The sequence below is a fragment of the Littorina saxatilis genome, linkage group LG2 (genome assembly GCF_037325665.1).
Source record: "Littorina saxatilis isolate snail1 linkage group LG2, US_GU_Lsax_2.0, whole genome shotgun sequence".
NCBI classification, from domain to species: Eukaryota; Metazoa; Mollusca; class Gastropoda; order Littorinimorpha; family Littorinidae; genus Littorina; species Littorina saxatilis.
Window position 1 is genome coordinate 46,492,980 of NC_090246.1, and position 18,995 is coordinate 46,511,974.

The 18,995-nt window shown below is 41.3% G+C and overlaps 1 protein-coding gene across 1 annotated transcript; it reads right to left on the bottom strand.

Annotated features, from left to right (window-relative positions):
- Nucleotides 1-5,864: 5,864 nt before the first annotated feature.
- LOC138959077 (actin-related protein 3-A) lies at nucleotides 5,865-16,614 on the bottom strand. Its single transcript, XM_070330426.1, has 10 exons — nucleotides 16,458-16,614; nucleotides 14,091-14,271; nucleotides 12,933-13,043; nucleotides 12,416-12,511; nucleotides 12,031-12,138; nucleotides 11,382-11,525; nucleotides 9,953-10,219; nucleotides 9,211-9,336; nucleotides 8,713-8,796; nucleotides 5,865-8,217 (listed from the first exon to the last, which is right to left on the bottom strand). Exons 1-10 carry the CDS (start codon nucleotides 16,499-16,501, stop codon nucleotides 8,122-8,124), a joined length of 1,257 nt encoding a protein of 418 aa, XP_070186527.1. The 5' UTR covers nucleotides 16,502-16,614; the 3' UTR covers nucleotides 5,865-8,121.
- Nucleotides 16,615-18,995: the final 2,381 nt, after the last annotated feature.

Below are 18,995 nucleotides of genomic sequence, written 5' to 3' on the forward strand. Positions count from 1 at the left end.
ACACACACACACAAACGCACCGCCCACCCACACACATACACACCCGCACACACACACACGCACCGCCCACACACCCGCACACACACGCTCACGCACACACACACACACACACACTTATATATTTCACGTCTCTTGCCACTGCCACGGTTACCTCTCTCACTTCTCTCTCTTCGACTCTCTCAATTCTCTCCTTTACCTCTCACCTCTCTCCCTTACCTCTCTCATTTCTCTTCTTCACCTCTCTCACCTCTCTCCTTTACCTCTCATCTCTCCCTTACCTCTCTCACTTCTCTTCTTCACCTATCTCACCTCTCTCCTTTACCTTTCTCACCTCTCTCCCTTACCTCTCTCACTTCTCTCCCTTACCTCTCTCATTTCTCTTCTTCACCTCTCTCACCTCTCTCCTTTACCTTTCTCACCTCTCTCCCTTACCTCTCTCACTTCTCTCCCTTAACTCTCATTTCTCTTCTTCACCTCTCTCACCTCTCTACCTTACTTCTCTCACTTCTCTCCCTTACCTCTCTCACTTCTCTCCCTTACCTCTCTCAGTTCTCTTTTTCACCTCTCTCACTTCTATCCCTTAACTCTCATTTCTCTTCTTCACCTCTCTCACCTCTCTCCCTTACCTCTCTCACTTCTCTCCCTTACCTCTCTCACCTCTCTCCCTTACTTCTCTCACTTCTCTCCCTTACCTCTCTCCCTTACCTCTCTCACCTCTCTCCCTTACCTCTCTCCCTCACCTCTCTCCCTTACCTCTCTCACCTCTCTCACTTACCTCTCTCACCTCTCTCCCGTACCTCTCTCACCTCTCTCACTTACCTCTCTCACCTCTCTCCCATACCTCTCACCTCTCGTCTCCCTTACTTCTCTCACTTCTCTCCCTTACCTCTCTCCCTTACCTCTCTCTCACCTCTCTCCCATACCTCTCACCTCTCTGCCTTACTTCTCTCCCTTACCTCTCTCCCCTCTCTCCTCTCTCTCACTTCTCTCCCTTACCTCTCTCACCTCTCTCCCTTACTTCTCTCACTTCTCTCCCTTACCTCTCTCCCCTCTCTCCCCTCTCTCCCTTACCACACACGCACGCAAACACACAGACGCACACACACACACACACAAACGCACCGCCCACCCACACACATACACACCCGCACACACACACGCACCGCCCACACACCCGCACACACACGCTCACGCACACACACACACACACACACACACACACACACACACACACACTTATATATTTCACGTCTCTTGCCACTGCCACGGTTACCTCTCTCACTTCTCTCTCTTCGACTCTCTCAATTCTCTCCTTTACCTCTCACCTCTCTCCCTTATACCGCTCTCATTTCTCTTCTTCACCTCTCTCACCTCTCTCCTTTACCTCTCACCTCTCTCCCTTACCTCTCTCACTTCTCTTCTTCACCTCTCTCACCTCTCTCCTTTACCTTTCTCACCTCTCTCCCTTACCTCTCTCACTTCTCTCCCTTACCTCTCTCATTTCTCTTCTTCACCTCTCTCACCTCTCTCCTTTACCTTTCTCACCTCTCCCTTACCTCTCTCACTTCTCTCCCTTAACTCTCATTTCTCTTCTTCACCTCTCTCACCTCTCTACCTTACTTCTCTCACTTCTCTCCCTTACCTCTCTTACCTCTCTCCCTTACTTCTCTCACTTCTCTTTTTCACCTCTCTCACTTCTCTCCCTTAACTCTCATTTCTCTTCTTGACCTCTCTCACCTCTCTCCCTTACCTCTCTCACTTCTCTCCCTTACCTCTCTCACCTCTCTCCCTTACTTCTCTCACTTCTCTCCCTTACCTCTCTCCCTTACCTCTCTCACCTCTCTCCCTTACCTCTCTCCCTTACCTCTCTCCCTTACCTCTCTCACCTCTCTCACTTACCTCTCTCACCTCTCTCCCGTACCTCTCTCACCTCTCTCACTTACCTCTCTCACCTCTCTCCCTTACCTCTCTCACCTCTCTCCCTTACTTCTGTCACTTCTCTCCCTTACCTCTCTCCCTTACCTCTCTCCCTTACCTCTCTCACTTCTCTCCCATACCTCTCACCTCTCTCCCTTACTTCTCTCCCTTACCTCTCTCCCCTCTCTCCTCTCTCCCCTCTCTCCTCTCTCTCACTTCTCTCCCTTACCTCTCTCACCTCTCTCCCTTACTTCTCTCACCTCTCTCACTTACCTCTCTCACCTCTCTCACTTACCTCTCTCACCTCTCTCACCTCTCTCCCTTACTTCTCTCACTTCTCTCCCTTACCTCGCTCCCTTACCTCTCTCCCCTCTCTCCCTTACCTCTCTCACCTCTCTCCCTTACCTCTCTCCCCTCTCTCCTCTCTCTCACTTCTCTCCCTTACCTCTCTCACCTCTCTCCCTTACTTCTCTCACTTCTCTCCCTTACCTCTCTCCCCTCTCTCCCTTACCTCCCTCACCTCTCTCCCTTACCTCTCACCTCTCTCACTTACCTCTCTCACCTCTCTCCCTTACCTCTCTCACCTCTCTCACTTACCTCTCTCACCTCTCTCCCTTACCTCTCTCCCTTACCTCTCACCTCTCTCTCGTACCTCTCTCACCTCTCTCCCTTACCTCTCACCTCTCTCACTTACCTCGCTCACCTCTCTCCCTTACTTCTCTCACTTCTCTCCCTTACATCGCTCCCTTACCTCTCTCACCTCTCTCCCTTACTTCTCTCACTTCTCTCCCTTACCTCTCCCCTCTCTCCCTTACCTCTCTCACCTCTCTCCCTTACCTCTCTCACCTCTCTCCCTTACCTCTCACCTCTCTCACTTACCTCTCTCACCTACCTCTCTCACCTCTCTCCCTTACTTCTCTCACTTCTCTCCCTTACCTCGCTCCCTTACCTCTCTCACCTCTCTCCCTATAGTTACTGCACTACCTGGCTGACTTGATCGAACTTGGTGTGCTGAACCACGTTTGTCCATGTTGTACTACAAGATTCCTCCTCAGCTGTCTGACAGATTGCCCCAATGCAGCCTAATCAAGAGAGAGGAGACAGTACTTTGTCGCCTCTACATTGGGCACACTGTTTAAGGATGAAGACCAACCATACTGTTTTGGGTGCGATGAACCTTGAACCATTGGCATTGAACACGTCCTTGCCAAATGTGTGGACGGTCAAGAGATTTGTGATAAACACTACAGTGCCTCTCAAGGTTTTATTCCAGGATGTTCCCCCGGACATGATTTGTAACTTTTTAAAAGAGATCAAGCTTTTTAACAAGATTTGAAGTACACAATGTGAAAATGATGACGTTTTAGAACCTTCTTTTTACAGTGATAGACCTGATTGTAAGTAATTTTAAGCAGAGAGTCTAGCACGTGAACTGAAAAAGGAAATACATTTTAATCGGTCTCGAATAGCAATAACTGCTGAAGAGACGATAAACAATAATAACCAACCAACTACTGATGGTGATTCTGCCACCATTCAAGCCTTACACTCGGGGGTGCAAACAGGGCTGCTTCTTGTCATTCCGCCACAGAGCCTTGCATTGCCACAGACCATTAAACACGTCCTTACCAAGTGTGTGGACATCTAAGAAACTCGTGACAAGCACTACAGTGCAGAAACTCTGAAGGTTTTTATTTTTGGCAATTTTTGGCTCACGTAAGTGTAGCCTATGCGATGCTAACTTTTGTCTGTCTGTGCGTGCGTGCGTGCGTGCGTATGTATGTATGTATGTCTGTGGTAGAAACTTTAACATTTGACTGAACACCGAAATACTAATTTTACCTGGTTATTATTCAAGCAACAGCATCAAAGTATTGAAGCAATGATCAACATTTCGTCGGCACGTATGTAGTTAGAGTGTATATCCAAAGAAAACGTCTGGTGGGGAGTTTGGGGGGGTTAAAAACAGGTGACTGGTTTGTGTCGTGTGTGGTATGTAGACCAGGTCAGGGGTCAAGGTTAGGTCAGATCGCGTGAAGGATTGTGGTATAGATACAGTTATCACCGAGCTGCAGTTCGCCGATTCGGAGAAGACGATTTCACATTGTTCGGTTTCGTAGCTCCAGAAAAATAGATAAAGAAGATACCAAAGGAGATTTCCTACAGGTTAATCTGCACAGCGTGTTTCCAGTGTCTGCGCGAGGAAGCGCTGTCGAAAGCGCAGTGTCGATCTGGCCATCTGGCAGTCGTGTCCCCGTAAGTAGGCTACAGACAGACAGATCTAGATCTAGTGTCTCGCACCCTTGCACCGTGTCACCTATGCTTACTGTGTGTGTGTATGTGTGACGGAGTGATTGAGTTTGTGTTACTGTTTGTCGATTTCTTACGTGAGCCTTGAAGGCTTCGCCTCTTGTTATTAAAGGAGATCAAGATTTGTATCAAGATTTGATTTAATATTAGTTTTGAATTTTTAAGAACCTTTTTTTTTTTTTTACGGTGAAAGACCTGCATGTAAATAGTTTTAAGCGTAGAGCTTGCAATGTGAACTGAGAACGGAAACAAACTTACATCGGTCTCGGATAGCAATATCTACAGAAAAGACGATACAACACAAAACAATAACCAATCAACCACAAGACATTGTATACCTTGTACACAGGAGTGCAGTTACTGTCAGGGTACGCACTTTGTATTTCGTTGTGATTCCTTCACATACCATTTGGGCGCGCCTTACACACCGGGACTGACGGCACTGTCGGACAGCCGTTAAGGGAAAGAAGCTGGACCACCCACTCCTGGTGGAGATCCAAGAGCTTCACGCATCTCTGATTGAGGAAGGCGAAACGATAGTGTTCGCATGGGAAAATACCCTCCCATGTGGGAATTCGAGGGAACTCAGCAGCTGATGAAGCTGCTAAAGAAGCAAGAGAATTACCCATCACTGACAAACACACCAAGTTGTCCGATTGTGTAATGTACGCTCAAAAATGGTGACAAATGTGTGCCTTTTTTTGTTCCTTGTAAATAGATTTATTTTGATAATGCTGTTTTACTTGTTATATATATCTAAAAACTGTTTTATTTGTTTTAAATGTTAAGATCGCTGTTACCATACATAGACTAATTTTGTTCTTGATGCGTTCGTTGTGATAGTCTTCATTTAGTTGTTGTTTGATTGTTTTTCTATTGTTTTTCTTGGTGTATGCTGTCTATCGTAGCGTTCGTTTTAAAGATTCAATCTTTTTTAAGAGCTTGGTTCTGGTCTTGATTGATGTGTCCTCTGGAGAATTTCATAGATGGGATATGATCAACTCTTTCCGCTGATCGTTTGGACTTCTTAACATTAACATGCAACTCTTATTTAAACTGCCATATACATTTAATGACGTCTGACTGATGTTGCAAGCAAAACAAATCTGCCAAACAAAGATTTGTTGTCGATTGAAGAAGTGTACTATACTGCCGTTTTCCAATAAAAAAAATATGCATCTTGTTCATTACGTGTTTTTGTTTATGGGTGTGTATGCGTATGTGGAAGTGCGTGCCCGCGCATTTGTGTGTGTGTTAGTCTAACGTCCAACGTTGCAATAAGTTATGACATGTACATTAGTAGAAAAGATCTATACTACCCGTCATAAAAAACGAGGCACACACACACTCCACGCACACTCTCACATAGCATCGCACAATGACTGAACATATCGTGATAAACCCGTTTAAGCGATATTGTGGGTAATGAAACTAAACTGAACAAATCAATGGTATTTAAAACTTGTTGTGTTTTAGCCTAATGTGACTTGATGTATCTTAGTCGATTTTACCCTATTAGTATAAGGATTTAGATATGCCTTTGAGCTTTCAAGTTATTAGCAATACGACATACTTCATTGTTTGTGCAACGGCTACAGCAATATCTGACATAAATAAAACAAATTGAAAATCCAACGTTTTTTTGTCTTCAGTGTTTTTATTTTATGCACATACATACAGTAGGGTCATCAAAGAAGTGTACAAAATTTCACATACGTTTATCACCAATGACAGAATCAGAATCGGCATGCAAAGGAATAACTTACGTGATGTTTGTCAGAGCCGTCACAGATTTAAAGGAAATGTTCAACGCACAGTACAATCTGTATATACTGAAGAGGAAGCTCATCTTAAAATCAAATACACATAATAGGCATATATATGTATGACATTTGTCTGTTGCTCCCATTCTGTTGATAGTTGACGTGTATGTCCATGTATGTGTGTAAAACGTTAAGTTAGAGAAAAAAAACATTACCAAGGCAAGTAATTTTCCTAGCTCTGTAGATTTTATGATTTACCAACCTTGCCAGTTCTACAGACAAAAAAATATGCAGTAAAGACACATTTAATGTAAAGATATATGCACAAGGTCTCTCAACAGCTGGCTTGAAATTGAGTTACAATACTATAGAGTGGTGAAGCAAGGCCTTTACAGGTAACAAGTTTGCTGAAATATTTGATGTAATGTGCCCCAACAACCAGCTAAAAACAATCAAGAGAGAGAGAGAGTAAAGCACAAGTCCACATTAACTCTTGCAGAACAAAATCCTGAGAAATAAAATGCGCTCATTCTGCAGCACTTTAGATCTACCATTCTGACAAAGCAAACATGCTAACTAACAACTAAGACCTCAAGATGTAAGGTATGTCTCGGCATCAGAAACAGGCATACACATTGTTAAATACATATAACTGAAAAGCATCACCTCTTCATATTTACACAGCCTAAAACACTAATGCTGCAGCAAGACAAAGTATTGCATGACCGAGTCTAGAACATAATAGTTTAGCAATATTTCCTTATAAAAAGATAAAATTGCCAGCTACAAACCATCCCATGAAACAACTTTCAAATACAATACAAGTTCTCACACTAAATAACCAATACAGCCAACCACACTGCATTCATGTAGACAAACATTTTTGTAATCAAATGAAATGAAATAAACAAAGTTAATGAGCAGCACAGGTGCAATCAACTTTCCGACCTACTCCCTGACATGAGATTTTGAATAACTAAAAAGCATAGCCATAAGTAACCCCAAAGAGGAGAGCACAGCAGTTTTGATACCATGAACCTAGGGGGGACCGAGTTGTTTTTCTTCCCCAAGACATAAAAACATAAGTCTTGTCTTCGTTTAAACAATACTCTCTCTCCTGCGTGAATCATCAAAAACTTTACTGATCCATTCATGGATCTATGCATGCTAAGAGTAACACTCGCTTCCAGACTTTTGAAAATTCCACCGTTTGGATGCTTCCTGTGGGAAGTAGAATTTGTTAAACAATTTTATTCTTCCCTTTTATCACTTATTCACAACATTTCATCAGCACCATATGCTGCCACAGACATTCTCACCCCAAAATGCTGGACTGCCTAATACATGCTTAAAATGGTCACACTGAAATCATGTGTGTAATGCCCTAGAGTGTGAGTAGCCCCTGAGGCTTTATCTGACATTTTAACACTGTATCTTTTGAGATGGAGTGGTGATTTTGACTAACACTGCTTGCAGTCTGCAAGTACCTGAACATGAGTACCCCCCACACGTTTTCTTTAAATCATTTCATGTTTGAACTCCTATTGCTTATATTAGCTAATGTAGCTTTGCCTACGGACATTCAGTTACAAACTGATAACAAAAAGTCTTTAAACATACTAGTAAATGCAAACACTTATCATATGTGGGGCATTTTGATAATTTGACTTGAAGTTTAAAAGCTGCAAAAACCTTTGAAATACTGTACAATGGAAAAATCAAATATATGCATGAATTATACAAGCAACCAACAAAAATATAAAAATTTCATGGAAGATTTTGTTGAACCAGTCATCATCCAAACACACATACACCTCCTCCTCTTATGCAAGATGGGGATCTGTGGGGGAACAGTTGATGGGCAAGGAATCTTTCATCTTTTTGAGAAATGTCACCTTTCCGTTCGGTACACTTGTTTTCAAAAGACTCGAAAAAAAATCACAGCTTCAGTCATTCATAATCTTTCACTCTCTCATTTGTGGATTCCGACAAGATGCATACTTGTTCTAGTAAGGCCTAGTGCATGGCTTCTCGGGCAACACGATATACTTCGCCGAACATCCAGTGATGTGTGGAGCATGCACAAAAATCAGTTGCCAAGGTTAGTGGTGCTTGTGTGAGGTTTGTGACCCTAAGCCATCGTGCCGAAGACGGGGTTGTGGCGACATATACTTGGTCCATGTTCATCGTAATCAGCTTTAGTGTGGCACACTTGGTAGAACTCGGGCTGTAAAAAACAGAAACAACGCAAACATAAGAAAGAATGATCAAGAGTGCCATTAAGAGCGCAACAGTCAAAGAAACAAATCCTTAAAGCTCTTTGAAACAAAAAGAAGAATTTGCCCCAGAAGCCATTAATGAAAAAGACACACACACACACACAGACATACACACAAACTAACCCCCCCCCCCCCCCCCCGGATAAAAGAACAAAAAACACCCAACAACAACAACAATCAAAAACACTGAGAAACACTGACTGACTGGAGGTGTATATTAATTATTATCTTCAGCTTCTGATGTAAGAATAAAATAGTGTGACACTGAATGCAAATGACATCAATTCTTCCAGCTAAATCGGGTCTGGCACAGCAAAAAGTTATATCTCTTGTGTAAGGACGCATGTAAAAAAAAATATATTCTCATAGCTATTTTAGAAAGAACAAAATGATGCGACAGCAGAAAGTGAGAAACTGTAAACTTGAGGGAGGATGTCCCTTACCGTTGATGCCAACATGCTGCCTCCAAACCAGACGGCGTAACGCTGCATGTGATGAGTGATGACTGCAACGTCAATGGGCTTTGGCTGAAAAACAACATGCACCAATAAATGCCGCAGTAAATAATAAGTACCTCTCACAAAAAAGTATCTAATGGATACAAAGTTTGCCTGCCTTTTCGTTTGTGATTTTTCAAATCAAAGGTAATCATGAAACAAAAGCTCTTGCTAAGAATTGTGATAATGAAACTTAATATATTCAGGGAAAGATAAGAAGCCCTCTGTGAAAAAGACAATGTCATGGAATGAGAAAAGAAACCTACATGTTCAAAATATAAAAAATCATTGAAACAACTTTTATTTTTTTTCAGTTTGCGATATATTCCAAATTCTCGTTACCTCCCTTGACGAACATGCTACCCAATAATGCTGGTACAAAAAACAAAAAAGTCATTCTCATAGAGGTCCGTGAAAAGTTAGACGGACAAAAACAGCAATTACCTTGATGCGGCCTTGACTGAGCTCTTCGCTGGCCTTCAACCTGGCATCTACTACTCTCTTCACATCACGCTGGATTTTGCGACCAAAATCACGGAACATAGTTGATCCACCAGACAGCACAATGTTCTGCAACATACGTTCAGCAATGAGTTTTTGCCACATAAAACAATGGCAGCAGATATTACAGCTTTTTTTAAAAACAACTTGTATTTCATATTTCAAGTCTTATGTATCTCTTATCTTATCTTTACAACACATGACAACAGAAAGAGCACTGGGGTAACAGACTTCAGTATGACATCTAAATCCTAAAGCTCAAATAATATACCATACAAGGCATGAACAGAGGTGTGAGGTATATTCCCCGTAACTTTAAACAGATTTTGTACTTAACAAAAAGAGCGCTGGGTTAACAGACTGAAATATCCTCTGGCACTGTGCTCAACACAAGTTTAGCCATCAATGTCAGGCATGGGAATCAGCAGAGGCAAAAAAGACTGAAATGGTAAGGGCCTACCAAGAGAGAAATTGAATTTTCTGTTTTTCTTTCAAAATAATTTAGAGGCTTCTCCTGATAAATATTCAATAAAAGACTATTGCTTTTAAAAGAATTTATGTATATAAACCATATGCATACACTGGTGTCAGGGAGTTTTTTTTTTGGCAGACAGATTATTTTGATTTTTGTTGTTGCGGGAAGGGGATTTCATTTTGGCAGACAATTCTCATGCTTGCTCCATACCTTGTACAGGCCCCTCCTGACGTCAATGGGGCAGTACTGGATGACCTCGTCAACCACCTCGGAGATGGGCATGGTGAAGTCGGGGTTGGAGAACTCAGGGTGGAAGAAGATCTCGGGGCCCAGGAAGCGTTCGTAGCCCACGTCCACGCTGAACAGCTGCTTGTTGATGGAGTTGACGCCTTCGTACTTCTTAAACCACTTGGTGGGGTCAGCGTCATACTTTGCAAACTCTTTGGCAACATCAGGACACACATAGCTAAAACGCTCCTGCAAACAAAGAGGAGAAACAGAGTTCAGTTTCAGAAATGCTGCAGTCTTGTCAGGAGTACCACTGGACAATAACTCCACTCTGCTATGTTTAAGCCATTTTTTGCTTCTCTTCCCATCAGCTTGTACGTAGACCTAATGCATTTTGCACCCCCCCCCCCCCCCCATAATTCCCTTAATGAATAAAATGCAGCACCATACTATTATCTTTTTCAGAAATTTAAACAAAACAAGAAGGGCAAAGCCCATACGACTCACATGCTTTACACATTTTTCCTACCAAAATACATGTGACCTTGACCTTGGGTCAAGGTCATCCAAGGTCATGCAACACAAAGCTGTTAATTCAAGACATAGGAAGTACAATGGTGCTTATTGGCTCTTTCTACCATGAGATATGGTCACTTTTAGTGGTTCACTACCTTATTTTGGTCACATTTCATAAGGGTCAAAGTGACCTTGACCTTGATCATATGTGACCAAATGTGTCTCATGATGAAAGCATAACATGTGCCCCACATAATTTTTAAGTTTGAAACAGTTATCTTCCATAAGTTCAGGGTCAAGGTCACTTCAAAATATGTATACAATCCAACTTTGAAGAGCTCCTGTGACCTTGACCTTGAAGCAAGGTAAACCAAACTGGTATCAAAAGATGGGGCTTACTTTGCCCTATATATCATATATAGGTGAGGTATTCAATCTCAAAAACTTCAGAGAAAATGTGAAAAATAGCTGTTTTTTAGGCAACATTTATGGCCCCTGCGACCTTGACGCAAGGTCAAGATGCTATGTATGTTTTTTTGGGGCCTTGTCATCATACACCATCTTGCCAAATTTGGTACTGATAGACTGAATAGTGTCCAAGAAATATCTAACGTTAAAGTTTTCCGGACGGACGACTCGGGTGAGTACATAGACTCACTTTTGCTACGCATGTGAGTCGAAAATCAGAACACAGCAACCAGAGAGTTCTGAAAGCAACATGTCCAAAGGCCAACGTAACTGGTTTAGTTAAGGTTCTCACTCTTACATCAGCAAGGGAGCAAAATGCTGTAAACACCTTTGCAATAGGCAGAGAGAAAGCCATTGAGAAAATGTCAACATTCTCATAAAACCAATAAGGCAATGAGTATAACAAGGAGAGAAAATCACAGTTTACCTTGATAGCTTTTGCAGTCTCCAGGGACTGCTCTGGTGGAATGCCCACTTCTCTCTCCCTAAGCAGCTGCTGGATGAAATAGGTGATGTCTCGCCCAGCAATGGGTATATGTTTGATGCAGCTTCCGATCACATAGCCTTCAGCCTGTAAACACAAATGACCATCTGCAGTTGTTGAATGAAGTAGATGACCTACTGATCGTGTAGCCTTCAGCCTGCCAGCACAAACACAGAAACGATCATCTGCAGACGTGGAATGAAATACTTAATGTCTCTCTCCCAGCAAATAAGTATGTTTGATGCAGCTTTAGCATGTCAACACTAACACTCAAATGATCATTTGCGGATGTCGAATTAGACATCCTCCCATCAATGGGTATATTTTTGATGCAGCTACCAATCACATAACCTTCAGCCTGTTATCACAAACGCTAACACATGTTAATACACAACATAAAAGTCACCACATTAAGATGTAACACTGTTCAAACCCTGATAGTACAAAAAAACAAACAAACATGCTACACTCACTAAGAGAATTATACGAGTAACACCAAGACTTAACAAACTTGTTATCACACATTGCAAATATCACAACAGCACACATGAAAGAGTGCAAACAGCAGTGAGAAAAGTCTTTCTAAACTTACCACTGGAATAACGTGAGTAACACCATCTCCCGAATCTATGACAGTTCCTGTCAGCGTTCTCTCTCCAACCTGTCGAGAGGTCCACGATGCAGCTAGAGCCAACACAGCCTGAAAAATAATAGAATAAAGACATGACAATACACTTACAGTGAAGATACAAGATAACCACTTAAACCAACTAATTTTCATAAACACCTGAATTGCAAAGAAAATAATCCAGGAAGTGTGGAAATAACTTAATAACTGGAAAGGGTGGAGAGAATTGAGTAATCTCATCAAGAGAGAGGGGGTGTGTGTGTGTGTGTGTGTGTGTGTTATAAAAGAAGCAGATTTTACGCAGGCACACTACAAAAAGAATGTATGTATACATCAAAATAGAACTTACCTGAACAGCAATGTACAGCCCAGGGACATTGAATGACTCAAACATAATTTCTGCTGTGTACTCGCGATTTTCAGGTGTGTTCAGTGGAGGCTCCGTCTGAAAGGGGAAGGAAAAAAAAAGGGTTGAAAATACTTTCAACTGTATCCATCTACTTCCATACCTACATCACACAACATTGGCTATCGATGACTGCATTAGAAAGTTAAAAATGTTATCGAAAGCTAAGCAAGCGAATGGCACAAAGCAACCATTAGGTATGACCTAACACCCCATAATCTATCAGTCATCCTCCTCCTTTACACACACACACACTCCTTGTTCCCCATTAACATTTTTCCCTGTTATCTACATTTGATTTCAGTTGATTCAGAAAATAACAAGGAAATCCAGGTTATTTAAACAACTGATGGGGCGAGAAACGTAAACTGCCTTTACTCAATAACTTGCAACAGAAATACACAAGGGCTAAGCCAGGTTTAAAAGATACAAACGGTTCTATAAAAGCCAACCCACTCACCAGCAGAAAATAATGGTCCTCTGGCTCGGCTCTGAGGTACTTGAAGATGACCTGCTCGTAAAATCTCTCCATCAGGTCCCAGTCCTCAATGATGCCGTGTCGGATTGGCCACTGTCAACACAGAATCAAGTCATTCAGGGTTATTATTCAAGTCCATGAAGCCTGAAATTCAAATTAGTAGCACTAAGTTCAATAACTTCCAATGACACAGATTGCAACCACAAAGTTTTTTTCCTATCGTCAACTAAGCTCACACAAGTAGTCACTACAAAGTATTCTTCAGTGCTCCCCAAAATCAAACAACAAGAATGATAGGCTACTGGTTTAGTTTATGACAAAACAACAAGTTAGATTTACAGTACTTCAACCCAGTGGTCTTTTAAATGGACAGAACGACAAACAGTCAGATAATTTTGTTTGTTTGTTTGTTCATGGGCTGAAACTCCCACGGCTTTTACGTGTATGACCGTTTTTACCCCGCCATACGCCGCTTTCGGAGGAAGCATGCTGGGTATTTTCGTGTTTCTATAACCCACCGAACTCTGACATGGATTACAGGATCTTTTTCGTGCGCACTTGGTCTTGTGCCTGCGTGTACACACGGGGGTGTTCGGACACCGAGGAGAGTCTGCACACAAAGTTGACTCTGAGAAATAAATCTCTCGCCGAACGTGGGGACGAACTCACGCTGACAGCGGCCAACTGGATACAAATCCAGCGCGCTACCGACCGAGCAACATGCCCGCCCTAGTCAGATAATGAACTTATATCAACAGTTTCAATGAAAGTCGCTGGCAAGGCAATTTTAGAACATCAGCAGTCTACTTTGTTTTGGCATTTTTCTCAGTTCTCTCCCTCATAACAATGACAACCTCAACTAAGGCATCCTTTACGTACATGTATTTAAACGTTTCAATACAAGAATGACTAACTGGCCAAAGTTACCAACATTCTGCAGTTTTGAGTAATGAATACACCTAGAAAAAAAAGGGCACCCCGATAGTCCCTTGACCAATTCTCCCTATCATGACATGAAACCTGTCAATCATCAAAGAACAATTTTGTTCAATTCCAGGATGTCCTTGCATGACAGGCATCTCAACCCTTTATTTAACATTTTCTTATTCTAAGCAAATGCTGATAGTGACCCCAACACACCTTGACAGAATAGGATGGTGCATTGAGGGCCTCATCACCGATGTAAAAGTCCAAGTCCTCCACCCCTTTGCCCAAGCGCCTAATGGCCTGGTCGCCCACGCTAGCTGCTTCTTTGATGGCAATTGCTGAAGGCAAGATGAACTGGGGCTCTGTGTTGCCTGCATATCCCATCTTGGTGTACCTGCAAAGAGAGTAAAAATTGTTTGATAAAGTGATCAAATCAATAAACATGAATTAAAATACCAACCATTTTTATGTAACTGATAAGAAGTGCAAGACAAAAGCAAAATCTCTTACAATTTTAAATCTTTTAACTATAAGTATTGGAGAGATGGATAAAATCAAAACTACTATTAGTATTAGTACATGTGTGTATTAAATTTAAACTTTAAAGGAGGCCATTGCAACACTTAACAGTATAACACCATGTACCACTACTGGGCAGCTACACAGCTAGATTAATAATAACAAGTAACCCTAAAATGATCTCTAGTTACAGGTGTAACTTGAGTTTTGTCGGTTTATGCCTGATAATGACAGGACTCCACAAATTAATTCATATTACACAAACTCATGTTGACATTAGTTTTCAGAGCTTGAATCAAGCTGTGGGATTTACATGTATACATCATTACATGTTAAAGGAAAAAAATCATCTGCCTTCTGCGAGAGAAAAAGAACAGAAACGGTTAACAGTGATGGCCAAATCCAGCACCTGATGGCCATAGGCGAATAAAAAATTCGCCGGGCTAGTAGTAGTAGAAACCGCCTGGCTGGCCAGTGAAAATTCTGGTCAAATGCAAAACGTTTGGCTGTAGTGTACTATTGAGTTTTAAAGCCATATAAACACTGCAGATGTAGGAACTTCTGTTGTCTGCAAAATCACCGCCATGTTCTCCTGTCTTATCTCAAGACAATGAAGTTATCAGTATCACCACTAATTCAAATTGTGTAAAGAAATCTAACACTCCTAATTTGTTGTGTGGTATACATTTATTTAATATGTACCGACACCGGGCCAGTGAAATTTCTTTTGGGCTAGTGACTTTCTTGACGTTACTCCCCCGGCTGGAGAGTTAATATTTTGCGATTTGACCATCCCTGGTTAACTTCATTTTCAGTTCAGCTTGTGGAATGCCTTTCACTTCCACTTTAGTACATACAACTATAAGTATAAGCTGATCCAGCTAGCGCAGCATACTGGTTACGAAAATAAAGAACAAAAGCTTAGCTACACCCAGGTGAAGGTAAACTTGAGATGGGTTTTGGGACAGGGTGTAGTGACGGTGGTGGCCGAGGAGTATGCGTGAGTATGAACATTCTGCCAACTTCACCATAGGCTGGAATTCTCAGTAGTCTCTGAAGAGGGATCAATCAGCAGTTTCAATAAGTATTCTCCTCTAATTGCTACATGTGTGTGTTGCGTGTGTGTGTGTTCACACGTATAACTATAATTATGAATGTGATCCGTGTATGACGCATGATCAATCAATGAATTATTAATATTAGCATTTGTACAAACTATTTTTATTTTACATAGGTTGACACTTGCATTTAAACACTGTCATTATAATGGGGTGATCTTTGCTTTACTTAGAATTACTGCTACTCAGCTCTCCTTTCATTAACTGAAAACAAGGTAACTACTTAGCTGTTCATTGCAAAAATGAACGGCTCAGCTCAAATACTTTTGCAGCAGCTAATGATAAAATAGGACTACTTCAATAAATCAACTTCCTGGTTTAGACAAAAGGGGCTGAGGTGTGGCGTGATCAGAAACACCAGGAAAATTGTGATTTTTCTCTGATGTGATCTTTCTTCATCATGATTAGTAGTAGTACTGAGAAGCTGAGATCAGCAAGATGACAGTTAGCGAGTTACAACTTACATTCAGTATAGACAGATCTGCAAGTCAGTCTCCAAGTCTTAGCAGCCACGGTGTAAAAGTTAATCTTAATGATATATATGGAAATATCCTAAGAGGTGCAAACTTTATTGGGATCATTTACTGATTTAGCCAAAATGAGGAACTTGAATACTTGGTGACTAACACGGAAGTGATCTTCCTTATGACGGATGATTTTACTTCCGGCGACTGCTGTCTTTGATAACACACACTTTCCCACAAATATATCACTCAAGAAACAGTGGCAAAAAGGTGTTGTGCAGAGCAAAAAGTATACACAAGTATTCCATCGGTTAAAACCAAGATCAAGTTTGCATTCTTGAAAAGAAACCAGAAAGCCACATTTAATCGAACAAACGCTTAGATTTTGGACTATCGGAACACACCCCTTTGAGTTTGACCACTCGCAAAATTTGGACGCTGCGACAATCCAGTTATGACAAAAGCAAAGGCACTCTTACCCTGTACCGGTATCGACAACCACAGCTGGAAGTCTGTTCGCCATTGTGGTGCCTAGATATTAGGAGCGTTTTAGAAAAAAATCGCTGCAGTTCAGTCACTGGGAGAAGTTTAGTAGAGCCGGCGATCCAACACGGGTGCAAGAGGAAGTTACCCCACGCCCACTAATTCGGACAACAGGCAGAAACAAATAATCGTTCTGAGATCTTAGACATTATTTTTAAACATACATTCTGAGCTCTCGTGTGCTCCAATATGTATGGCATAAAAAAGGTTATATGTTAGTTTGTAGGAGAAAAATCAACGCGGGTCGTTTACGACTGTGGTAAGTGAGTCATTCAAGGGATATAATCTCTAGACATGAACGTTACAAGAAAGCAGTTTTGTCCCTTATTGTATCTCGGAAATGTTTCATAACAAGGATAATTGTTGAAATAGGCAATTTTCTTTTCTTCTGTTTTGTCTTTATTTTTGAACGTTTATTTAAGTTTGAATGTTTATTAGTGGGATCTGGGGGTTATGTTGAATTTTAAGCATTGTAAATTCAAGGACGTTTTCTGCTGCAATGTATGCCTCTAAATGTGCAAAACTTGCTCTCAATAAACGGCTTGAATAGTCATTTAAATCACCATTCGAATTGCCCACGGTAATGAACTGTAAGATGCGTCTTAATTATATGGAGTTTAAAAGGAAAACAGGGACGCGACCATTTGGACAACGACAGTGACAGGCTATAAGGGCAATAAATACGGCAAACCAAAGTAGGATTTATTTTAACCTATAACTGATGAACTAAAATGAACAAATTATTCGCAGCATTGGAGGTTTTTCTGCCAACTAATTTTACTCGAAATATTCTTTGCATTGATAAAAGTGATTTGTATCAAATATAACTCAATATCGGCATTGGATTGCAAGTTTGAAGTAAAAACACTAAAGTTTTGTTTTCTCTCCCTTGAGGTGATAAGCCTGAGTGGGAAGCGTTTTGCTGAATTTAAATGAAATTTCAATTCTTCCAATACCAAACTAATTGAATCTTCTTGTCTTTTCAAGAAAAGTCAATACAACTTCTATCCGTCTCTTTTGTTAGTTGTCCAGTTGTTATAACTGCAGTGAGAAGTATTTTGACAGGTCCGACTGAGAAGCGTTTAAAGTTATAGTATCACACATATGTTGTGTCACGCATTTGTGTCACACATCTGTTGTACTGTCACGACCCTCCATTTATTTAAGTGCTGTTCGTTTATGATCAACAGTGCCGGCTCACTTGTTTTTTTGTGTGTGGGTGTTTGAATCCAGAAAAAAAATAGCAGAACATCAAGAAACTATGACATTTTGTTCGAGAAAGCGAAACAAGAACAAACTTGAACGTGCGTGCCTCCCTTGTCATTATACAAGGAACAGCTAATGAAACGTGAAGTAAGTTTATATTTTGTTTGATCGAGTTCGTATTTGACCTGTAATCAATCTTGTGAAAGTTGAAAACTGTACGATCTGGGCCGGGAAAATAATGAAATATGCACGATCCCTCAAGCTGATCATCCCTTCTTGCGTTCTTTCGGTCTTGTTTTTTTGTTGCTTTTTTCAAATTAAACTTTGAAAAACGCTTTACGTCATTCCTACTGTCAATTTCTTAAGAAACTGCTATTGACATTCTGTTCGTGAAAAGGATGTTGTTATTTGATAGTTAATCGTATATTATATACAGTCGAACCTGTCTGAAGAGACCACCCAAGGGACTGAGCAAAAGTGGTCTCTTTAGACAGGTGGTCTATTTAGACAGTTGATTTATATAGTCGCAAAAACCGTCGGGGATCCTTTGGGGTGGTCTTAATGGGCAGGTGGTCTTTATGAACAGGTGGTCTCCAGGGCAGGTTCGACTGTATAAGTGGAAACCTTCTTGTATGCTGTCAGTCTCGGCTTATGGTTTTGATTTACACAAACACAGACACAGACGCACGCACGCGAAGCAATAACACTATAATACAAATTTCGGTATAATAACAGAAGATATGGTTAAATAAAGGCTAAGATTTCAAATACATGAAGTCAATTTACAAGATAATTATGCACATCAGTTATCGACTATGTGCGTCAAGAAAACCGCGCCAAGGGAAAAGACTGCAACTCTCGACGACGCGATCGACTGAGTTTCTCTCCCTTCCACTAGCTCCAGTGCAGGAATTTAGCCCGAAAGAAGTCGAAATCACCCCTGAACCGTTTCATACCTTTTGCATGCTATTTTGTAGATAAGACTTTACCTATATCTGCCTGTTACACGGGGGATAACCGGTCAAAGGCCGAACAGAAGCCGAAGGCCGCTCATGACACGTGTGAAGGCAAGTTTTGTCTGTTTTCTAGGTATTGTTTGATTTATGTCGGGATTTAAGGTAAGCTACTGATTCAGCGATGACTAAATTTGTTTCTCGATGCATAAAAAGTCAGGGAGCGATTGATATTTGCCCGTAAATAGCCTTCAAAGCTGAAAATGTCCGCGATCGAGCACCAGAAATGGCTGTTCGATGGGTTTTGCAAGTAGA